At 41.2% G+C, this 25,934-nt stretch overlaps 1 protein-coding gene across 2 annotated transcripts in view; it reads right to left on the minus strand.

Annotated features, from left to right (window-relative positions):
• plxnd1 (plexin D1) overlaps nucleotides 1-25,934 on the minus strand; it is a 130,181-nt gene that overhangs the window by 73,237 nt on the left and 31,010 nt on the right. For both annotated transcript variants that reach the window (XM_072449655.1, XM_072449654.1), the window contains exons 5-9: nucleotides 25,726-25,855; nucleotides 22,397-22,574; nucleotides 21,548-21,656; nucleotides 5,244-5,343; nucleotides 1,826-1,924 (exon numbers count right to left, since the gene is read on the minus strand). In XM_072449655.1, the coding sequence (XP_072305756.1) occupies nucleotides 1,826-1,924; nucleotides 5,244-5,343; nucleotides 21,548-21,656; nucleotides 22,397-22,574; nucleotides 25,726-25,855 (616 nt within the window). The remainder of the gene's footprint in view (nucleotides 1-1,825; nucleotides 1,925-5,243; nucleotides 5,344-21,547; nucleotides 21,657-22,396; nucleotides 22,575-25,725; nucleotides 25,856-25,934) is intronic.

The following is a 25,934-nucleotide window of genomic DNA, read 5'->3' on the forward strand; positions in this document are numbered from 1 at the left end:
CTCTTTCGAACAGGCAGACTGTTTTTTTTCTTTTTTCTTCTTCTGTCTAGTCTGAGAAGCAAGGCTCTTGAAGCTGCTTGCATGATTTTGCTTGTTGCTGAATAAATGTGTCTGCGTCTAAGTTAGGCATTTAAGATTAAAAAGGAAGTGTTAATAGTGAAAGAAAATGTATTATCTTCCATAACTGAATGACCGAAGACAGATAGAGCATTATGAGTAACCTGTAACTGAGCGGAATCGTTTAGGCAGCAGAGAACATTTTGTCCTCAAAATTGATGTATTAGAAAGAGCTGAAATGGGCAAGTATAAGGATTTGAGTTTGGCTTTGACGAGGACCAAACTGTGCTGGCCTTACGACTTGGTCAAATCATGTCCAAAGCTGCAGCTCTTGTGGGAGTTGTTGGTTTGCAGTGGTCCGTGCAACACAATAACTGTGCTGTCACTTCACATATTACTATGCGGGTTACGGTGTAATCATTGGTGCATATCGGAACCGTGGGAGTTTTTTAACCATGGCTGCTGTACAAGAACAAACTCAGTTGACATTTCCCGCTCTACTCTAGCTCCACGGTTGACATTAAGACACTTGTCAGCTTGTGTAAACTTTCATAATAAAACCTAACTACATGTTTGGCCGGTGGAGCCGCGGTTCGCCTGTGTGTGTTTATGGGTAGATTTGTATGTGACTAGTGTCTGTCACCATAGAAACTGCGCTAAAGGCCAGTCGGGGTGAGGCGTGTATCGGTTGGGCCACGCCTGGAGACTTAGCACTGGAATTTAGACAGGATCCTCACCGAGTCCTTATCATCGATGCGGGATAAACCTCTGGAGTGGATTAAGGATGAGAATAAGAGTTTTATCAAATTGATTTTGGAAGCAGCAGGCTGAATTAAAAACACAATTGAGGGAGAGCTGCTTGTGCTGGTGCTGACAAGTGCATGTCTCAGGTAGAGACCACAGTCACATACAAAATATCACAAAAGCCAACACACAGCAAAGGGGGACAGGGCTAAGGAGGATCAACATTTTCTTTAAGCACTCGAGAGCCAAGTCCAGACCTGAACAGTCGGTAATTTGTGGCTAGAAATGAAGACTGGATGTTGTCAATCGCTCTGGAATCAAGAAGCTGAAGAACTATTTGCACATAATAAGTGGTTTAAAATCCAATCAAAGTACTGTGCAAATGTATAAGGCATATGGGGAAGAGCATGACGCATCATTGCAAGTAAAGTAAACATATTCATATTAAAGTAATTCAAAGGGACCTTATCAGAACTAAACTTCCTCGGCTTTCTAAGAAGAACAAAAGGTGATATTCACATTGATTCACATTAGTAATCCTGTGTTTTAAAGGCAGAAAATACTGTTTCACAGCTTTGAGAAGATACATGAGAAACCACGCCTTATTTTGAAAGCACTTATTCAAGCTCTTATTGAATTACTTTGAAACATTGTTTTGTGCAACGTTCTGGCTGAAGTCTTCATGGCTGATGCAGTGCACTTCACCACGTCTTTTATACATTGTTACTATGTTACAGAGAGCCTCGACGTCAGCTTCAATAAACACCCATCCTTATTAGTAAAAGGGAAAAATTACAATTTAGAAGAAAAAAAAAAAAATGTTGCAGACTCTAAAATTTGGCTTGTTTGTGTTTTATCTGGCTCACAACAGCAGCCAGCCCTCAGCCAGGCTCATTTATTGACCCCAAAGAATCCATCTGTGTTTAACTCAGCTTGAAGCAAACACACCATATGCTGGGGTTTATTCCAATCATTTTCACAACACGTCCTTTGGACCATTTCCAAGTGTGTCTGTCTGCCATACCTCCTTCACGTTGTTGAGGAATAAGGTGAAGTCCTGGGACATGCCTGAGGGAGATGGGGGAACTTCTGTAGCCACCAAACTGGGACAGAAATCTGCATTCTGTGGATAGGAAAGGGCACAACACAGCAATGATGAATGACTTTTCACACAACAGTAAAGATTACGTAAAGATTAAGTAAAGGCCAATGTTGATACTGAATAACTGATGATTGTTTCCTATGATTTTATATTAAAAAATACAAGTGACCCAGTGACTTCTCCTAAATCTGCTTTATAACACCAGCATAGGACAATGGCCCGAGTCTCAATAACCCAAGCATAATAAAAGCAGCTTTATATGTGTTTACCAGGAATGAAACTAACCCGGGCTACACCAGGACGCATTATAGTGAAACAGGAATACATAAGAGAACCATCTCCAAAACACATAAAACGCAGAGGATTACCTGGATTAGCTCTGAGTACCACCAGAAGAATCCTGTGTACAACCCATGTTACCCATCCCACATGTTCAGAACCGAGGTCATAAAGTACTTAAGAAAACAAAGGAGTTCTCCACACACATCCGCAAACCCCAAAATACCTGTCCTGTTTATCTAAAGCAGCAGGAAATGAGACAGTGATTTCTGGCTCATAGCGAAACGACAATAGCTTCAAATAGAGACGCGAGGAAGGACTAGAAAAATAAACTGCGCCGGACACCGTGATGGCTCCAGCCGACAGGATCACCGCCTCTTCCTCTTCCTCTCCGTCCCACACTGACCTACATTACTACGCTATCTGATCCGAGTTTTTGTTTTTGAGAATTTGTGGCGGAGTAGGGCTGAACATTTTTATTCTTTTCTCAAGTACTGCAATTAGTATCTGATTTGTGGAAATCCAAAAATCATGATTCAGTTCACAGTGCACATCCAGGAACATTAGCATTTAAGAAAAGGCCGAAACATGCTAAACCTGCCAAACTGATACAAAAATCACATGTAGTTCTGAACATGTCTGTAGAAGTCTAAACTAACAAATAACAGGACGGAATATTTCACCATTTGCATAACGTAATCGCAGTCTTGCATTATTTAAATTATATAGTCAAATGTATGTGCCATTTTCACTTTCTCATCTGTGCAATACATGTTGTTTTTTCTGACAATCTACTTGCCAAATCCATAAAATCAGATTTATTGGTTGTAGTTGGACAAGGAAAGGTGAGAGAACAGAATTTCTTTGCTGGGGTTTGTTTTACCTTGGCCCCTTTAAGATTGGTTTAAGGAGATATTTTTGTGTTGACGTAAAGCGTAATTAGCAGTGAACTAGTCTGTAAAGCAAAGAGAAAAGTGTAAAGTCCTGGCGCGAGCATGCGATAAAAGCGTTTATTTAAAGTCTCGCTGGATGTCAGAGCGCAGCGTTCCCGTGGAGATTTTATTGTCCGGTTCAGACCAGCAGGTTTTGGCTAAAGGGAGCAGGAGGTCTGACCGTGTGAGTGACTCAGGCCCTTGTCAGCTGCTCCACAAATGCTCTGTTAAGACCTGTATTGTTCCATGTTAACATCACAAGACCGCCACGAACAGAAAAGAACAATTATAGATTTTTTGTGTGTCTAGAACTACCTCCTGTTGAGCCATTTAAAGCATGACATAATGTCACAGGAGACACACTTATTTTAATGCTATACTATTACATGAATACTAAAGAACTGTGCCAGTAAACAATAAAACATGTCTAAGTGTACATGGAAAATATGTTATTGTCTCGTGATCTTGTCTACAGTTGCGTCGTTAGTTATGAATCTATTAAGGCAGTAATAAATCAGAAATTATTCATGCATTTGTCACATTTTACCTATTTCATCTGCGTCTTAAACAGCTGCGTAACTTCTACATATTCTGTTATATCATCACTCCACTATAAACATAAGACAGTAATAATTAGTGTGGCAAATTCTATAAATCCCCAAACTGCAAACTGTGACATCCAATATATTTTTGGTTATTGCAGAGGTCAAAATGAGGTTTATGGAAATTCCTCAATCAACAGACAAATAGACGTTGACATAAAGTTACAATGACACGGTGTCGCTAAATAAACAGCATCTATTACCAGCCCGTGCCAGGACTTTTTACACAGTTTGCTTTACAGACTAGTTCACAGCTAATTAGGCTTTGCGTGCGCACACAAACATCGCCATAATCTCTTGCTACAGCCTCCCAGTTAAAACAGAGGCACGGCAGACAATACTGGGCGTATTTATTTCCTGGCAACAAACAAGTCCTGACAGTTGAGTAATAATTCCTGGGCAAAAATAGCAACACAGGGAGAGTAATCTTCCTCATGCTGAGATTTCAAAACCAAAGCACTAAACAGAGCATCTCAAGGGGGGGTCAAGGGAAAGAGCTTAAAAAGATACAGTAGCCAGAAAATAAACCTCACTGCTGATTTGACTAATTCAAGTGAAGAAACCTAAACTGAAGCAAACCGGTGAATACTACGACTACTACCAGATAACCACCACCACTAATAAGAATACTAATCCTATCTATGGGTGCGTTCACACTTTCACAAATTCACGACATCAAAATTGGAACTAAACCAGGACTAAACCCCCAAAACTGAATCTGGACTAGAACAGGACCAAACAGCGTCCACATCAAGACTCAAATGGACTCAATTGTGAACCATAGACAGTATAAATGAGATCTTTCACTGTGGAACTCTGCGGAGGTTTGGTGGTGTTTCCTCGTAGAGAAGGAGGGTCTAAGGACATGGGATGCTGGGACATTGCCAAGTACCTCCGAACATTTCATCTGTTCTCACTGTCGCCCCTCCAGGCAACTGCTGTCGTGATTTCGGGCGCTACAAAAAATAAAATAAATTGAATTGAATAGCCCGCTAGTTCGGCTCCAACTCTCAGTGGTAAACAGGTTTGATTGACAGCTAGCGCGACTCGTTGCTGAGTGAGTACCTTCTACAAGCTTGCTCCTGATTGGCTCTGTGGTTGCTATGACATGCGTACCAAATATGGAAGTCGGCCCCGAATTAGCAGCTAAAAATGAAGCGGAACTCATTTATACCCCCTATATCTAGGTCTAATGCTAGTTTTACTACAACTACAATCACTGTTATTGTCTGTTATATGTTGTGCTAATATTTATTACTACCATTATAGTCCTATCACTATCTAAAAGGGCTTCAGCTGTTCTATCCATGCACTAAAATAAAACATAAACATTAAGCGTTTGTGTTTGAAACTGCTGTAAGCGTCTTGTCCACATCACTCAATTCATTTCGTAACATTCTCCTGACTTTGGAGGACTTACATACTTACAGTAAGCACGGAGCTTGTGTGGATTATGTCGAAGGATTTTAATATTAAGAGATCCTCGAGGCATCTGCCATTTACCAAAGATAACAGAGGATTTCTCACCTCCAACAGGTTGTGCTTTGACTCATCTTTCCCGGCGATGCAGAGATGGTTCTCCGGGTCCCAGTAACACTTCCACCTGGTGCTCAGGCAGCTCACGCATCTGTTCAAAACAAGAAAATAGGTCCATCATTACCTCCAGTAATCCTATGATACTCCTTATTCTGATACTGTGTGCGGTGTCTTCTGGCCCTGTGCTGGGGAATTAGCCGAGATGATGTTTGTGTTAGAAAGGGCATCTGATATAAAGAACTTGTAAGATAAAAAGGCCAAAAGCAAAAAAAAGATCTTAAATTTAAGTACGGTATTGCTCAGTAAAGTGCCTACAGTACTGCTTTTACCACAACAAGAACGACCGTATTACTTTTGCCACAGCTGCTACTAGTGCTTAAACTACTACAACTACAGCGTGGAAGGCAGAAGATTTGCTCTTTTGCCTCCAGATAGGAAAAGCCCAAATAAAAGACCAGGATAAATACCTTCTTATACTTATGTTACATCTACTGTAAGTACAAGCCAGCTCAGATTTGCACGCTGTTTAACACACACTCCCGGGATGAGACGATTAGAGACTTCAGAGTTGAATAAAAGGAATGATTAGTCACAGTAGCACTCCATTCCAATGATGGCAGACACAGCAATCCTCAGGTCAAGTCAGGCCACATCTGCAGATAATACAAAGCACTTCTTTCAAAACATTCACACACTGTAAATGATAAGGCCAGCGCGTGAGTAATGTTTCCTATTTATTACTTTGTGAGGTTCACTATCAATTTCAGACCGTCTCACCAAGCCTGTTATGAGCCAAACAGGTCTATTAGGAGGTTAATAAACAGACACGGCTGTTTGTTACATCAATTTTATCAAGTTTGAACAAACATTTTGGCCTATTTGGCAAACTCTAATGGAACTGAGTTAGAAATTAACTTATTAACCACAGTTAATAGGGAATAAACAGTAATTTATCTCTGAAGCGGGTTAAATCTAGTATGTAGTGTTTTAGTAGAGGAGTGACTGTCCGAGCCTCTTGTATTGACTATTTAGCTGAGTTTTATGACGGCTGAATTCACTCAAAACAAAAGATTCAGTCTGTTTCAACTGTTTTATTTCACATGGATACCATAATCTGTGGCTCAAGAGCAACTGCTGATAAACAGGGCCTTGGATGCTGTAAATCGTGAGGATGTTGGAAGATGCTTTGTCTACGAGGGGAAAAGCGATGTTAACTGTTTGTAGTAGTAGTAGTAACAATGACAGCGTGACATTCAAACTAACTAAGGTGGTATTCTGCCTCTGGCCCAAAGCAGGACAGGACGTGACCTATTGTAAAATTAATTAGCGTAACATTAAGACAGCTAATGAGTCATTACGGTGGTTGTTATAGTATTAGTAATTTCAGTGGCAAGAGGTGAAAAAGTAGCGATGCCCAGGCCAGGCTGGATACTAATTTATACTTAAAACTATGATTTATGATTTTGTCTATATTTTTCTGGTATGTAAAGCACTTTGACTTACTTTGTGTACGAATTGTGCTTTACAAATAAACTTGTCTTGCCTTGTAACATTTGAACATGTATTTATACTGAAAAAATCCCATAATGAAGACAAAGTTTAAATCTTGAATAGTTTTGTTCTTGTTCTATAGCAGAACCTGGACAATTGCATTCTATTGGCAACACCAATATTGAGAAACTAATCAAATGTTTTGTATTGTGACACTATTAGACTCAAATATTGTTTTAAATGAAGAGTTATGTAGCCTAGTTATTGTTTTGGCAGTACTAGTAACATGCATTCAGTACTTTTTAGTGTTTTAATGACTTGTACTAAATTGTATACTATTTTTGAACTGTATTTTATCAGGTCTTTAGGGTTTGTCTTTAGCGTGCACATCAGGCTGTAATAATAAATGCTAAATACTTCAAGTAACCTGCAATTAACCCCTGGTGACAAATACCGGTAGTTTTCTTTTAAAATACCTGAAGGAACATCAACAGGACAAGACCACGTGTCCACACAGAGAAAGGACCATTACATTATCTGTACTGGGACCCAATTTAGGACCTTAAAGTGGTGGAGCAACACTGATAAGAGCCAAGAGAAACTCTGGTAATTAATCACATAATGACAGCGTGGAGACCGGCGCTGCTCACACACGCCCCGCTGTTTACCCAATACCGACCACTGCAGCTGTGAGGAGTTTCAAAAGTATAGCAACAAATACACATACAAGGGCATTGTATGTTGTTTTAATCTGTTCTCCTGCTGCTACTTACGTTGGTTGGTTTAATTTCTACATCTTAATCTACAGCAATATTGACAAAAATTAATACGTCAATATTTTTTGGAGTTTCGTGATAAAGATATTCAGGCAATATTATGTCAGTCCAACAGAAATGTGTTAGAAGGTTATTTTAAATGTATCAGAGGTTTGATTATCAGAATAATGTGGAATGTTTGCAAAATGAATCACAAAAGAGCAGAAATATCAACTTGTGCCCTTGTTTAAATTTGAATCAGCTTTTATGTAAACAATATATTCGATATTCAAATTTTGCATATCTTCAATACAACCTTCACAACCTTCAACATTTTAAAATTAATTTACATTTACAAATCATTCATGGACAGTACTTTCCGTCAAAACGTTTACATCCACAAAGACTAAGAGTTTAGGGAGGGCCAGCTCTTGAACACGCAACTCATTTTGCAGATTCCAGTCTTGCTATTACTAAAAACAATACTGTGAGCTGTGCAGTTACAAATACTACTACTACTACTTATACTACAACTAATTAGGGCTGTAGTCAACTAAAGAAATTCTTGGTCGACTAAAATCTACTAAAAAGGGAGCATGGCAAAAGTTCTCCAATCTGTGAACTACCACAATGTTCTGATCATGTATCTGAGCCAAACTGCACCAAAACACACAAACTTAGACTTGGAAGGTACTTTATCTGTAAAAAGGCAGAATAAACTCACGATTTTCTCTCAAACCTTCAACTTACTCATTCCATGCACGCTCTTTTTTGCTGCTTGTTCTGGTAATATAATATAATATAATGAAAATCAAATAATTATAATAATAGTCAAGTAATAACTATGTTGGTCAACTAAGACATAAACCAACTAAGACATCATAAACCAATGAATCGCCTTTAAACTCTTGTGTTACTCCAAAACTACTACTTCTGATACTTCTGATACTCCTGATACTTCTGATACTCCTGATACTTCTGATACTTCTACTGCTACTACCAAGCCCACATGGTACGTGCTACTTTGGGCATATGACAGTGAACACCATGAACAATGACTTGTCAGTACCTCCAGTGAAGTTGAGCTTATTCTGCATGCTGTTGCCGTTGTTGTTTCCAATGATTACAAAAGCACTCCTGGTGAATTGTGATTAATATTTGAAAGAAGATTGGATTTGTGTGACCTGAAACCCTTCAACAAACTGAGCAAGGATGTTTTATTTTTTTAAAGGCAATGCCAGAAGACATTTACAAGGAGATCATAAAAGGTGATATATGTACAATAGTTTTCTGTGCTAACATTGTGGTTGCTCATGACTTAGGAATCCATGACAACGTGCTCTTTGTTCAAGTCCCAAACTTGGAGAAATTGAGATGGTCACAGTGACAACAACTGCCAAATCAGTACAAATCATGGAAACACTATTTAGGCCCGAGCCCCAGCAGGGCGGAGGGCCTATTGCTCCCGCAACGCTGCCGAAGGCAGCGTTGCAACTGTCTTACCAAACATGCGGGCGCAGCCCGCATGTTTGGTGCCCCGTCGCCCCTGGCAAGTACAGTGAACTAGCCCATGCCGAAGGCATGGATCATGCATACTTACTCCTGCTATGACAGAAATAGTCAACAATTAGTGAATGGGCGTAGCCCATTCACTAATTGTTGACAACAGCAGCGCGAAGCGCTGCATTCCTTCAAAAACCCTCCTGGCATCGTCCTGTACGCGAGAATCCATGCCGCAGGCATGGGCCATGCTTGTATCTGCTCAAATCAATGGAAGTCTATGGGGAGTGGGCGGGGCATCCCGACGGAATAGGGAGTGACGAGCGCGTAAGCGCTCGTAATGATGATTCCACCCCATGGCGGCATCGGGAAGGCTTAGAGCTTTCAAACAATGTATAATTTGTTGTTATAGTGGAAACGGCTATATTGTTTTTGCTAAAAATATTATTATTATTATTATTAGGCCCGAGCCCCAGCAGGGCGGAGGGCCTATTGCTCCCGCAACGCTGCCGAAGGCAGCGTTGCAACTGTCTTACCAAACATGCGGGCGCAGCCCGCATGTTTGGTGCCCTGTCGCCCCTGGCAAGTACAGTGAACTAGCCCATGCCGAAGGCATGGATCATGCATACTTACTCCTGCTATGACAGAAATAGTCAACAATTAGTGAATGGGCGTAGCCCATTCACTAATTGTTGACAACAGCAGCGCGAAGCGCTGCATTCCTTCAAAAACCCTCCTGGCATCGTCCTGTACGCGAGAATCCATGCCGCAGGCATGGGCCATGCTTGTATCTGCTCAAATCAATGGAAGTCTATGGGGAGTGGGCGGGGCATCCCGACGGAATAGGGAGTGACGAGCGCGTAAGCGCTCGTAAAGATGATTCCAAAATATTATTATTTTTATTAGGCCCGAGCGCCACAAGCTGGCGAGAGGCCTATTAATCTCGTAAGGCCGTGCGAAGCACGGCTGCGAAAGTGCGCACGTAGTGCGCACGAAATCGAGCGCGAAGCGCTCGCCCACTTCCAAACACTCACTAACGCACTCCTTCACTCATGCACGCCCCGTGCATACTAATTAGTAGTAGGAAAATGGAACATTACCGTTGTAAACGGGCGAAGCCCGTGCAAAAGTGCGCACTAAACGAGCACTTTACATTGAGATGACGACCGCGAAGCGGTCGTCATCCCCATATAAAGCACTCATTTGCGCTAAGTAGCTCACGAATACGTTCCCCATCTCTTGCATGTTCCGTGCATATAAGCATGTAATGCAAAAATTGAACATTATTACTGTATAGAGGGCCAAAAACACAAAGTGGGCGGAGCCCACTCAAAATTAACGAAAGTACCCGTCAGTGACCAGGGACCCACACCATGAGGTAGGAAAGCGCGAGCGCTTTCCGAAAATGTATAGTTTATGATATTTGAAAAATGGGAAACATTGTTTTCGCATCGGAATATTATTCTTTCTTCTCGGGACCAACCCCCCTATTTTTCACCCAGTGAACATTGACGAAAAGTCACAAAAATGTTCAAAAAAATTGGCGCGTCAGCGCCCCCAAATGTACCAAAAATGCATTGAGAGATGGGAAATGACCCAAAAAAAATCTGATCGTAGAATCATGAAATTTGGCGCCGAGGTAGATGGTGACAAGAGAAGTAAAAAATATTATTACGGCAACGCCGTCCGCCCAACCAAATGTCGGCCATATTGCTTCAAAAATGGCTAAACATGACTTCGGAGTTTTTCCAAACGTCGTACTTTTACGAACTCCTCCCAGGGCGTTGGCCCTAAAAAGCTGAAATTTGGTGAAAATGCTACTGAGGAGTGGGACATCAAAAGTTATCCAAATTACATTGATACCTCTCACGGTCTCTGTGCGGCGAAGCCGCAAACTGTAGCTAGAATTTCAGAAATCTCCCATATTTAAAATTTCTGCCGTTTGCGCAGATAAAGTCCGAATTGCGTCAAATTAGAATCAGTTGTTAAACTCTTTGCCCTAAACCTACTTGAAGTGAAATAAATTCATTTGGCGCCACAGCGCCCCCTACAGATTTTATATGGAGGTTAAATGTTTAGTTTTGCGAAATTATATGAAATTTGACACACAACTCAATTTTAGCATCCCCATCAAAAAAGTCAATGAGACCCATGTCATAATTGTTATGGCGTTGCCGTAACGATGACCGAAACCTTTCATGTTATTCCAATGGGGAAATCGCCAGAACATGTTTACACTTTAGACTTTCACAAACTCCTCCCAGGGCGTCAGCCCTATTAACCTGAAATTTGGTGAGACTCATCTTCAGGGGTGGACCATCAAAGGTTATCCACATTTTCATTCAAAGAGTCACGGTGTCTGTGCGGCAAAGCCGCACATTTTGCCAAGAATTCAAAATAAAATTGCTTTTTGATGGTAAAACAAAGGGGGGAAGATGTGACAGCGTCACAGATTCAGCAGTAGGCGTAATAAAAGGACAATTGGGGCGCGTTAGCGCCCCCTCCTCTTGCGGCGTGGCGGCGGTGTGGCGGCGGCGTGGCGAGGGCCGATCATTGCCGCTTGCGGCTATATTTTTTATTATTTTTCTTGTTCTTCTGCTTTTTGATCTCTAATTTGACCCCCTGAACATGCTCAAAAACTCACCAAACTTTGTCCAAAATTCAGAATCGGCGAAAAATTTGATTTGATGTTTGGTGCCCCGTCGCCCCTGGCAAGTACAGTGAACTAGCCCATGCCGAAGGCATGGATCATGCATACTTACTCCTGCTATGACAGAAATAGTCAACAATTAGTGAATGGGCGTAGCCCATTCACTAATTGTTGACAACAGCAGCGCGAAGCGCTGCATTCCTCCAAAAACCCTCCTGGCATCGTCCCGTACGCGAGAATCCATGCCGCAGGCATGGGCCATGCTTGTATCTGCTCAAATCAATGGAAGTCTATGGGGAGTGGGCGGGGCATCTCGACGGAATAGGGACTGACGAGCGCGTAAGCGCTCGTAATGATGATTCCACCCCATGGCGGCAACCTTTCAAACGATGTATAATTTGTTGTTATAGTGAAAACGGCTATATTGTTTTTGCTAAAAATATTATTATTATTATTATTATTATTATTTTTCTTGTTCTTCTTCAGCGCTTTGAACTCTAATTTGACCCCCTGAACATGCTCAAAAACTCACCAAACTTTGCCCAAAATTCAAAATCGGCGAAAAATTTTGTTTTTTCTGGGCCATTTTTTTTTTCGTTAAAAAATGGCGCGACAGCGCCACCGACAAAAGTCAAAATACATTGCGCCTATGGGAGACGCCCCGAGGTCAACTTTGGCGTAAAGCTACGAAATTCGGGACACGCATTCCTCTCGTGAGGACAAAAAAAAAAAATCATTGTGGCCACGCCCCCAGACTTACCCTATGGCTGCCATCTTCCTTTGAAAATGAAAACACGCTGTGTTAGCCATTTTGTTCACGTCAAACTTTGACGAACTCCTCCTAGGGCGTTTTGCCCACCGACTTCAAAATCGGCGTACGTCCTCTGGACAAGTGGGGCATCTAAAGTTATTCAATTTTTTGAGATACCTTTTACGGTCTGTGTGCGGCGCAGCCGCAAAGTTGGACAACTTATTTTGGAATATTGCAGATCTAAAAATTGCTCCCATTTGATCAAAAAGAGTCCGATTAGGACCAAATTTGAATCAGTTCTTAAACTTTCTAGTTTGGACCAGTTTATGATGACAAAATTGAAATGGGCGCGATAGCGCCCCCTACAGAGTGACCTTTAAATTAACATTGAAGGTCAAAAATTAGTTTTACCAAAATTGTCTAAACTTTACCCAAAATTCTATTTTGCCGTCCCGATCACAAAAGCCAATCACAAAAATGCCTTATTTTTTACGGCGTAGTCGTAGCGATGACAGAAACCTTCCATGTTATCCCTATGGGAAAACCACCAAATCTCTCAAATTACCACATTTTTATGTTTTACACTTTAACGAAGTCCTCCTAGTGCGTTTTGCCCACCAACCTCAAAATCGGTGTACGTCCTCTAGACAAGTAGTGCATCTAAAGTTATCCAAATTTTAAGGATAACTTTTACGGTCTCTGTGCGACGGAGCCGCAAACGTTTCCCAGAATTCTGACTATTTGGCCTTCAGAGTGGCCTATAAACAATAGAGTTTTTCCAAATGACATGATATTTTGAACAAAATTCTAATTTGCCATCCTGATCATAAAAGTATGAGAGCCAAAGTCATATTTTGTACGGCGTAACCGTAGCGATGACAGAAACATCCCATGTTATCCTTATGGGAAAATCGTAGAATCGCTCAAATCACCACATTTTTACGCTTCACACTTTAACAAACTCCTCCTAGGGCGATTGTCCGATCAAGTTCATATTTGGAGAATATCATCTACACAAGCGGGGCATCAAAACTTACCCATATTTTGATTCTAAGTGCTACGGTCTCTGTGTGGCGGACCCGCAAATATATGTCAGAAATGGGAAAACAGCGAAATCTCTGAAATGTTCACATTTACGCTTCACACTTTAATGAACTCCTCTGTGGGCAATAGCTCGATCAAGCTCATATTTGGGGAAAATCATCTACACAAGCGCGGCATCAAAAGTTATCCATATTTTTATTCCAAGTGCTACGGTCTCTGTGCGGCGGCGCAGCAAATTTGACTGACACTTGTGTTCATTTGCACTGGATTGGCCATGTCCAATGTGTCGCCGTCTGTCAAGTTCTTTTTTTATTCAACACACAATAAGGGCGCCATCTTTATCAAGTCAAAAGCGCAGAGTCGGAAGGCCGGCGGCCCGCGAGGGCCGTTGGATGCCGCTTGCGGCTTTAATTTTTCTTGTTCTTCTTCAGCGCTTTGATCTCTAATTTGACCCCCTGAACATGCTCAAAAACTCACCAAACTTTGGCCAAAATTCAGAATCGGCGAAAAATTTTATTTTTTCTGGGCCATTTTTTTTTTCGTTAAAAAATGGCGCGACAGCGCCACCGACAAAAGTCAAAATACATTGCGCCTATGGGAGACGCCCCGAGGTCAACTTTGGCGTAAAGCTACGAAATTCGGGACACGCATTCCTCTCGTGAGGACGAACAAAAAAAATCATTGTGGCCACGCCCCCAGACTTACCCTATGGCCGCCATCTTCCTTTGAAAATGAAAATACGCTGTGTTAGTCATTTTGTTCACGTCAAACTTTGACGAACTCCTCCTAGGGCGTTTTGCCCACCGACTTCAAAATCGGCGGACGTCCTCTGGACAAGTGGGGCATCTAAAGCTATTCAATTTTTTGAGATACCTTTAACGGTCTGTGTGCGGCGCAGCCCCAAAGTTGGACAACTTATTTTGGAATATTGCAGATCTAAAAATTGCTCCCATTTGATCAAAACCAGTCCGATTAGGACCAAATTTGAATCAGTTGTTAAACTTTCTAGTTTGGACCAGTTTAGGCTGACAAAATTGAAATGGCCGCGATAGCGCCCCCTACAGAGTGACCTTTAAATTAACATTGAAGGTCAAAAATTAGTTTTACCAAAATTGTCTAAACTTTACCCAAAATTCTATTTTGCCGTCCCGATCACAAAAGCCAATCACAAAAATGCCTAATTTTTTACGGCGTAGTCGTAGCGATGACAGAAACCTCCCATGTTATCCCTATGGGAAAACCACCAAATCTCTCAAATTACCACATTTTTATGTTTTACACTTCAACGAACTCCTCCTAGTGCGTTTTGCCCACCAACCTCAAAATCGGTGTACGTCCTCTAGACAAGTGGGGCATCTAAAGTTATCCAAATTTTAAGGATAACTTTTACGGTCTCTGTGCGACGGAGCCGTAAACGTTTCCCAGAATTCTGACTATTTGGCCTTCAGAGTGGCCTATAAACAATATAGTTTTTCCAAATGACATGATATTTTGAACAAAATTCTAATTTGCCATCCTGATCATAAAAGTATGAGAGCCAAAGTCATATTTTGTACGGCGTAACCTTAGCGATGACAGAAACATCCCATGTTATCCTTATGGAAAAATCGCAGAATCGCTCAAATCACCACATTTTTACGCTTCACACTTTAATGAACTCCTCCTAGGGCGATTGTCCGATCAAGTTCATATTTGGAGAATATCATCTACACAAGCGGGGCATCAAAACTTATCCATATTTTGATTCTAAGTGCTACAGTCTCTGTGTGGCGGACCCGCAAATATATGTCAGAAAACCGCGATATCTCTAAAATGACCACATTTTTATGCTTCACACTTTAATGAACTCCTCCGTGGGCAATAGCTCAATCAAGCTTTACTTTGGGAAATATCATCTACACACGCGGGGCATCAAAAGCTATCCATATTTATATTCCAAGTGCTACGGTCTCTGTGCGGCGGCGCAGCAAATTTGACTGACACTTGTGTTCATTTGCACTGGATTGGCCATGTCGAATGTGTCGCCGTCTGTCAAGTTCTTTTTTAATTCAAGACACAATAAGGGCGCCATCTTTATCAAGTCGAAAGCGCAGAGTCGGAAGGCCGGCGGCCCGCGAGGGCCGTTGGATGCCGCTTGCGGCTTTAATTTTCATTATTTCCTTTCAAAAAAAAAAGTAATTGCAGGATGCCAGTGAGTAGTTATTAAAACACCTCTTGGAGTAACTAGCAAAATCTGGAAGCAGAGTGACGAGGGAATAAGATGAATGAGATTCTGGCGTAACATCACATCCACGATCAACAGTATTGCAATTAAAACTTAGAGGAGCAGGCATATTAAAACTGTTTTGTACAAAGAGCTGCATTGTTTTCAAGGTTCCCCCGGTCTGAGTTAATAAGTGCACCACATGTCTGAAATTTATCAGTTGCTCATCCAAGTCTGTGTTTCATAAAGCTGTACCCTGTTCTCAATGCTGCTGCTGTAAACACAGTATTTTTATGGTCAAATCATTGGAAGATTTATGAAAAGGTTTGATTCAATTGGGATTTTTATGACAAGATTTACGATAAAAATGTCTATGATTTCCTATTTTAAACACCTCCAAGCACATAAACGTTTGAGAGAAGACTGGAACTGCTAAACAGAAATCACATGTAATTCTGGATATGTCTGTAGAGTTCTAAACTACAGGTTTTATACAGAATAATAAATAAGAGAAAATGATGTTACTGAAAACAAATGACTTCAGAACTATGTATTTGGGCCTCAAAACTCCCTCCATGGACACAATAAATGGACCTTTGGAGCATATGGCAGCAAGATAGAATGCCATAACCAAGAGATGGATATTTTTTGCTCTCTCTCTCTCTTTGTTTAGTGTTTTTTTTTTTTTTTTTTTAAGTAATAAACTACGATATTCCCATCTTTGTGATTAGCTAGTTGATTGCAATTTCGATTTGATTACAATACAACTTGCAGCCCTAGTCTTGGATTAAATCTCCAAATCAGGTGACGCTTCTCCCGTACAACTTCTCCAGGCTAGTCATGCTTCAACCCGGCAACAATTGTACTGGAGATCTGGGGGAAGGGCTGCTCCTGCTCCTGGCAAGATCGCCCCATGCAGTGACAGTGAAGGCTGGGTCAAATGCATAGAACAAAACATCCATCCAGCGTACAATTAAAACCCCCCAACTCTGCCTCCATATGAACTGCTATAAGTGGATCATTTGTGCGTTTGAGTGAGAGTGGAGTGTGTCAGTATATAGCCCGGAGGAGCAGGCAGCTGTCCTCTCCTGGAAATTGCCTCCAGTGCTACCAGTCGTCCCAGACCGAGAGGAGTGAGGTGTGCTTGTAAGGAGATGCCGGCTATAATGGAAAACAACCATCTACGTGTGTGTGTGCGTGTGTGTGTGTGTGTGCGTGTGCGTGTGCGTGTGTGTGTGTGTGTGTGTGTGTGCGTGTGTGTGTGTGTGCGTGTGCGTGTGTGTGTGTGTGTGTGTGTGTGTGTGAGCGCTGATTAAAAGCAGATGGCCCCTAGAGGCTCTTATCGTTGTTGCTGTTTTCACTGACTCTTATTCTGTCCCACTAAAACAACCCAACAGCTACCTCCCACCCACAGGCTCACCCGCCTCCCTCCTTACACGCAAACGCGGGCTCTATTCACACTCCCCCGGTCTCTCGGCTTGACCCGACACTGACAGTAAATACTCCCCGACGCTGCCCTCCCCAAAACCGTAATAATGACCACACGGGCAAATACACACGTGCTGAATATACAGGGAAGAGTGGACGGTCTCAGGGCCTCTCGGTGGACACAGCGGTTAAGCACACACACTCAATCACGACCCAGTCACGGAGAAATGTGTGCATAAGCAAAGAGCAGTTTTAAGGGGAGGAAGAGGAGACGCAAGATGCAAAGATCGTGGCCACGGAGGGAGAGAAACGAGACGTAAGTTGAAGTAGAAGCAATGGCGATAGTAGAGACTAAAGTTTCTGTAGTGGGACAAGTAGAAGCAGCAAATAAGATAACAATATTAGCACTACAGTTTTTTTTAAATAATTTTTGGCGATTGGAAATAATTATATCGTCTGTGTGAATTAAATGTATTTTATTACAGCATTTTGGGATACGTAAGTTGTAAATGTGCAATATATTTGACATTGCCATTCACAACAGTGGCCTTATTAGTACTTTGGGAACTAATGGCTGTAACTAATAGTAATGATAGTAGTTAATAGTAGTACTGGCAGTAGTACTAATGGCAATAGTGGAAAGAGAACTGAAAATTCTGTACAGCTATATATCTAAATTTACTCAATTTCAAGTACAAGTGTTCATCCATCCAGGCCTTCTAGTTACAATTTTACAATTACAATTTTTGTTGTAAAACTTTATATGTAAAAAGTTGAAAGCGGAATTGTTTTTTGGGGGGGACAATTTGCATGTTTTGTCAATCAGGCGATGCAGTTCTGCTCCTATATTTGTACCGTAGGTGTAGAAAGCAGCAGAGACAGATGTGAGACAGATGTGCATTAGAACGATTGGGACCTGTTCTGTACTCAGTCACTCTTATGACTTAAATGTGATGAACTGCAATTAAACTGCTTGAATTTTGCTAAGTAAATGTTCAAATATCTCACATCCAAATACTAAATTACAGCATCGTGAGCATTTGTAATTAATTACTTTCTATCTCAGACCAATAGTGATAGTAAACAGTACAAACAATGGATCTTCGTATTTGAGGAATTTTTATTATTATTACTATTTTGAAAGTTGATATTATAGGAGTAGAATATCTGATTTACAGTTTACAACAGATGAGTCATTAAAACACTTTAAATAGCACTGTTAATAGAATCAGCCTATTTGTGTAAGGGCAATAGGACAAGACCACAAGCAGAGACAAAAATAAAACCTGAGACTTTGAGAGGAAAATAAAGGAGTGAATGAGTGTTGGACATAAAGAGGCCAGATAAGGTGCATCCCACTGGGCAGGCTGTCATTACCACTTTGTCCAGAAAGAAACAGAGAAACAGCTTTAGACACGGTGTAACTTAAACCTCCCTTTGTTGTAGAGTCAGAGGCATGCTTTTGAAAACAATACTTTCTTTTATTACTCAAGCGTATTCTGGGGGCAGGTCGCCTTTTTAAAATATTGCTGAAAGCACAAATCAAAGATAGGCGTGTTTTCTTTCCACAGGGATGATCTAGCCGCACTCCAGATGGGATTTACAGTAGACAAAAGAGTGCAAATAAGTCTGGCAGCATTCAACTCTACTAAAGACATACATATTTGAACGCAGCAAGGTAGGAATAAGCTGGGTGGTCCATTTACTTTTACAACTATCGGAGCGAGACTCAGGACCCAAATGATTGTATGTGGGTTCCAGTCTAGTCCGGTCCGGTCTGACTGCTGGTGCTTCTGTTGTAGGGAGTATTCTCTGATCTCTGAGCCTCTGGTGACATAGACCGAGATAACAAGAGCTGAGCTGGCAGTGTTTGACTGGTACAGGGCAGAAATTCTATTTTTCCCAATCAATATTACATAGCGCAAGAACGTGGCATCATTAAACACCATGTACAGCAGATAAGATAGATTTGTTTGTCTCACAATGGGGAAAGTACACATGTAGAACCATAAGATTAGAGAGGACTAGGAAACAGACAGTTGGTGAAAGTAGCACAAGTCTAAAGAGTAAAGGTTGGTGGTCTAAACACTGTGACAATCTGCAATTGTCATATCGTGATTCACTATTTCTCTATGTCAGTGGTTCTTTAACTTTTTACACCAAGTACCACCAAAGAAAATATGTGGTTTTCTAGTACAACCAGATCTAAATCAAGTCTATATCAGGACTATTCTAGGGCTAAACTGGGATTAGGACCTTAATTAGTAACACATTATTGACCCAGTAGTTTTATCTAAGACGTTACTCAAGGAAGAGCAAGAATTTTGGCAAATATTACAAAAGAACAGAAGAGGTGTCCGAGTACCACCTGACGCGTACCACAGTTTGAGAAACGCTGCTCTACACTTCTACACTTCTCCTCCTGGTCAGCCTTTATCAGGCTCTCAACCAATCACAGTGAAGTGTGAACTTTCAGAAAGAGATAAATTACATTATTTACCTTTTTAAGACAATAGAACAAGCCAAAGAATTGTGATCAAAATCGTGATCTGGCTCCCAGAAAATTGTGATATAAATTAAAAGTATATAGAATAAAAGTAGTTCTTTAGTAAACATTGTCATATATTGAAAACTGTGTATTACCTTAGCTTTAGTCAGAGTTCTTTGAAGATGTGAGAAATTCCCGTTAATGCATACAAATATTGACTGACAAAGATAAATAAGGTGGTAATGCATATTTATGACAGTTGGATCAAAGATAATTTATTGCAGACATTAGACACACCTAAATCCCTGACACTGGACTGTGTGATGCAGCCGCATTTAGGAGCAGCTCATAATGCTGTCTCTTTGGGGATTATTGGAGTGATTGAAATCAGATAGAGCATCTCTCCCACTGCAGTTTCCAGCCCAATGTGCAGCTTCCTGTGAGAATGGCACTGAGCTCATTATCACCTCCAACAAACTGCCGTCCAATTTCACACTCTTGGACCTCGCCGAGCAGCGCACACATGTACCTGCAACTCCTCTATTCACACCTAGGCAAGCTTTTATCAAAACAAGAACACAAAAGGAACAAAGGGGACACACCCAGATGCTTTCAAATGCAGGCAATCAGTCACACGCACACACACACACACACACACACACACTGTAGCCCCCATGAGCCCTTATGTTTTCCGCCCATCAGATAAAGTAGATCCTTTGACATTGTCCACCATGCACAGAGAAGGAGCCAAGTTGGACTAACTCCACATATGAGAAAGCTCTCTTTGTGACTGGGCCATACAAGTCGCAGTCCTTCACAAAAGCTAAATGCGTGACATGACAAGCCGTACACACATATCCAATTACAAAAGCGTTGATAGAACACTCATTTTAATTTTGATTGTGTACTGAAACTAGACCGTTCTACAACATTTAAGGAGCATTAACACTTGTAACAACACTTCAAAATTGGGACTAAACTGAGATTAAGCCTGGAACGAAACCAGGACTAGAACAGGATTAAACCAGGACTAGAACAGGACTAAACCAGGACTAGAACATGACTAAACCAGGACTAGAACAGGACTTAATCAGGACTAGAACAGGACTTAATCAAGACTAGAACAGGACTAAACCAGGACTAGAACAGGACTAAACCAGGACTAGACCAGGACTAAACAAGGACTAGAACAGGACTAAACAAGGACTAGAACAGGGCTTAATCAGGACTAGAACAGGACTTAATCAGGACTAGAACAGGACTAAAGCAGGACTAGACCAGGACTAAACAAGGACTAGAACAGGGCTTAATCAGGACTAGAACAGGACTTAATCAGGACTAGAACAGGACTAAACCAGGACTAGCACAGGACTTAATCAGGACAATAAAAGGACCAAGCCAAGTCTACATCAGGACTGAACTGGGCTCAAACCAGGACCAAACTAGGACAAGTATAAATGCACCCATAGCATTGAAAATATTTTTTTTCCTTACAACATTATTACCTTAATAATACTGTGATGACTACCATATAATTACCAGTGTAATAGTGTTACTTTAAATACTGTGAATACGTAATGAATGAATGACGCAATTGCAGCAAAGATATACTGTATGTATTCTGACCAAGAGCTTGAACACAAAGCAGTTTTAAGCTGAGATGGCCAGAGTGCAAGACAGACTGAAATGCCAGGAAATGTAACATGGGACCAGCATTGTTCTTCCTCCTGCCTCTAGCTATTTGTCAGCAATGCCAGCGAGACATTTGGGCTGACATTTGAGTGACGCTGTAGCTTTAGGAGCAGCTCTGATCATGTCAAATGCTTAGAAAGGTCTTTTTTAGGCTCTTCTCCAGCTCTAAAAAGCCCCTGTTTGAAGGTAAGTGAATTAAATTTGCATGTAATGGATGTTTTTCGCTTGGCCAGCGCTGAATAAATGAGGGATTTGAGATAAACAGTGAACGACAATGGTTTTGGGGGACTCACGACGTCTTTGGATGTATGGCTCCAGTCCGTTCACAGTCATAAACGATGAAGTTTCCAGATACCACAGCTGTGCCATTCACTTTTATCGCCACTGAAACAGTCAGATGATCTGCACAAACAAAGGAAACAGTGAGGAGTGCTGCGAGCTTTCAAACCATTCAAAATTCAGCCCGTGTCACAAGACAAAACAGAGCCGACAGATGTCCTACAAGATTTGGGGTAGTTTGGGATACGAGTGCACTTCCTGCAGCAACAAAAGGAAAAGAAATAAAATCAGGTCACATATTTTATTAATTTAGTAAGTGATTAAGCTTTATCAAAACTAGTTTAAGAGAAAGTATTAAAGAGTATAGGAAGAGTAGTATAAAAAAGTATGATTATTTTATGTTGAAAATTACAGCCAATTGTTTAAAAAAAGTGTTTTTAGCATTAATAATCAAAAACTCTAGCAATATTGACTCTATTCTTTAGTATCAAAATCTAAATTGAAATGTTAGTATCATGACAACACTACCAGATACATCTTTTTTGATTAAACTCATATTCTTTTGTCCCACACTGAGGCTCAGACGACAAGGTTAATGTCAAGAAGGGCATCTGATGTACAACTTATGCCAATGAATATAACATCTACAGGCTTTTTACAGGCTACTTCAAACGGTGAAGTGATTCGGCGATAGATCAGGCAAATGTCAGATGTCCCTCCACGGTGCCACCCCCGCCAGTTATCTAGCCTTGTAACTAGGATTAGATTACATTGTCCTTGTGGCTGCAGTTTGTAACGACGCCGCATTGCTCTGCTGATGCACGCTTCCCACAATAATCCACTATGTATTTTTCCATTCTCACCTGTGCCGGGGAGAATGGGCTGGTAGTTCTCCCGGGGAAGCAGCGGGCAGGTCTGGATCTGAGCGGGGCCGTAGTCCAGGTACACGGTCGCAGCTGTGGACACCCCCGGTCCATATTCGCACTCCACCCGAGAGCCAATGAGGTCTGGGACACTGCCATTTATCAAGATCCCGATGTCCTACAACCACAAAGACAGATCAATGTGAATCAATAGTTGCTTCCTCATCTCACACAGGCCCACACACTTATGGTTATCTGCACTTATGGTTATCTGCAGAAGTTACATTTTGCCAAAGTGGAAAGTATGTAGATAATGGATACTTTTGCTCCTGTACATAAGGTATCTGATCATACACTGCTCTTTGAGGTGAGGTGAGAGAGCCAATCACCCGCATTGTACAGTGGTACATTTTGCAAATTGATTGATAATATTTGACAAATGACAGTCCAGACTCAATGCAATTAATCCAGGCAAGAACGAATTCACATGTTATTTCGTTTTTACTTTTGAGGGAATTTGAGAAATAGCAGTAGTAATAGTGAGAACAAACAGTCACTCATTTTACTCTTTGCTTACATGTCACAAGAACACATTCTGAAGTGTATTTGTTTTTTAAATATTACAAAAGACTACTTAATGCTGCTGTAAATATAACTGAAGCAGGATACTGTAGTAAACCCTTTAAAACCAAAACAAAATACCCTGCAACAGCAATGATACAAAAACGTCTTTATTGAGCGATATAGTTCAATTATTTTGACAGGGCTAAAGTTAAATAGCTTGGTCCATTTTCACAAGATTGTTAGAATTACTTTCAGCAAACTGTAGTGATGGTAGTATGAACAAATACGTCTTTACTCTATGTACAATGCTTAAACTTCTCCTTCATATTTTGCAATATTCTCAACTTCAAACGCACTAAGACCTTCATTATAACGTAGCTCTTCCAACTCTGTGATTTATACAGTAGTAATAGGCCTAGTCTTAAGCAGAGGTTGAACGACATTGGCTTTTATTCAAATTTGTTCAGTAGTTCAAGGGGAGAAGCTGAGAAAAGCGAATGTGCAATGAAGAAACAGATGGCGGGGTGCTAGCATCACGTCTAAAATTGGCTTAAGTGATGAAGTATGACAGACGTATAATGAGAAACATAGCACCTCGCTGACATGACTGCGTTTCAGCAAAAGGATTTCAATGTGTGAAGAGACAGAGGCAGCTATAGGGTAAGAGCAAGGGCAGTGGGGCATATAGCGCCTCTAAATAAAACGTATCGCAGCAAAAAATTTGTGTTATTTATTTGAGGTGTAAATTGGTGAATTGAACACTATTTTCCCTGGCACCCGTCCTCACGCATCCTGTTGTTTCAGCTCCGTGTCACAACTTCCTTCCTTTTCCCCCATCTTCACTCACTGCGTTTACGCCAGGAAAACCGGATACGTGGCCCAGTCCAATTCAAACCGAAACTTGGTACGATTGACGTGTCTTGATTTGAATCGCAAACGTCCCAATAGCGCATCTCGTCGTGTAAATGCTGCATGTATGTAACAGTGCCGTAAATACTAGGAGAGGCCACCGCAACGTCAACTGCAGGGAGTAAGGAACAGCTAGGTAATTATTAGACAAAAATACAAACAAACTGCCTTCCTCGCGGACGAGCGTGTGTGGGTTTGTTTTGATTCGTTGCATCGTGTGATCAACGCAGTTCAATTCAATTTGCTTTTGCAACACCCAAAATCACAACAGCAGTTGCCTCGAAGGGCGACAGCGGAAATTATAGCAATTATACCTACAAAGTTTTGGCGCTAATGCTAAATGACTAGACGCCCCTGAACGTCCCCCAAACTCCACTCGCTCCAATTCGGTTCTTTGACCCGCTGTAGACTGGAACAAGAGGGGTCAGTCAGGTCTCGGGGCAAAGACGAAGTGAGTTCAGTTGTTTACCGCACTCTGAGTTCTCTGTGCATGTAAACGTAGTGACACCAGCAGCAGCAAAACTAGTAGCCTCCACAGCTTCTCCTTCACTTCCTCTTCTTCATGATAATTGTCTACTCTAAATGTGTTTTTTCTCACAGATATCTATCATAGTTCAGTACAATAAAGTCTCTGACCGTAATATAGGGAAAGGGAGTAAGTAACTTTTCTTTTCTTTTCTTTTACTCTATAGGTGAATTTAGTAAATCCGGAAACACAGAACCGGAGAAGGAACACGCACTAACTTGTCCATAAACCCACCCTATTGTTTGTCGAATTGATCATTTCCTGCCTCGGACCCTAACTTCCTGTCTGCTGGTTCCTGTTTGGTGGGACAGCCTTGAGCGGTCTTTCCTGTGCCTTAGAGGAGGCCTGAAGGATGGTGCTGACCTACATAACAGGAAAATTTCACCAATTAATGAACCAATTAATGACCTGTCGCCGCGCCGCCTCTTCTCATTACGAGCCATAATTACAGGTCAAATGCATTTAAGGTGTCAGGATTCAGCCAGCCAATTCAACTCGGCTGCTGCTTTTACGTTTGTTTCGTGCAATCCTGGAGAAAGAATAACATAGCCGTCATAGCCCTTAAATGACGCAGGCCGTGTATTTGTTATTAAGATTTATTATCTTGTCAAGCTTCATTAAAATGAGTCTAATGGGATTATTAGAGTAGTCAATAGCACATTTCCCATGTCGGAGAGATTTATAAATTGGCTTTATTCAAAAACATATCGCTAGAATTATCACCTCATTGTTTTGAACTGCGAATCATCCAGTAAATGTATATGTACAATTCATCCTCTTTACAAACCACCTCCATGTGGAAAATTGGGCTCATTTTTATCACTGAAACGTCTAAATTACTGTCAGGGGAGAACTCTTATATAATCTACATCTAAAGGAAGAAAATCAAATTAACCAGATAAACAACAGGAACAGTGCAGCTAGACTCACATGTATTACTGATGTAGAATGTGTGATCATACATAAGTTGAACTAATAACCTTTCTCTCATTAAATAAGATGTGTTTGCTAAGGGACATTATTTGTTGTGAGACGAGTTGAAGTGTCCTTTATCTCCACCTGCCATAAAAGAAACAAGCTCGCTAAACTCTGCACAGTCGGTACAACAAAAGAGAAATTACTTATCCTTCACATTCTGCCATGTACATTATTACATTACATTACATTACATTGTTTCACTCAAATCAAATTTTGATTTGAGTGAAACAATAGCTCCATGGAAAGAAATGAGGCAAAAGAAAAAAGCAAAGAAACCCATTTCATCAGTCAAAATGTTGAGGAGCATTATTCATATAAAAGGCAGTGAATGTTTAACTGTGAGTAAACCCACCTTGATGTCTGCGGAGATGCTGATCTCTGGTGGAGTGAGCGTCATCGACGGACACTGCTGTGGCCCTTCTCCCAAACCGATCCAGGAGCGCGGGGACACGCCCAGACTGCAGTCCTTCTGGAGACTACACCTGCACACAAATTAAAAATCATACTTAATATTCACCCCAGGTATTATATATTGAAGGAATGTTTGGTCTCTTGAACCAT

Source organism: Eucyclogobius newberryi, unplaced genomic scaffold (genome assembly GCF_026437365.1).
Source record: "Eucyclogobius newberryi isolate DKJ021-1_F unplaced genomic scaffold, fEucNew1.0.hap1 SCAF_17, whole genome shotgun sequence".
Taxonomy (NCBI): Eukaryota; Metazoa; Chordata; class Actinopteri; order Gobiiformes; family Gobiidae; genus Eucyclogobius; species Eucyclogobius newberryi.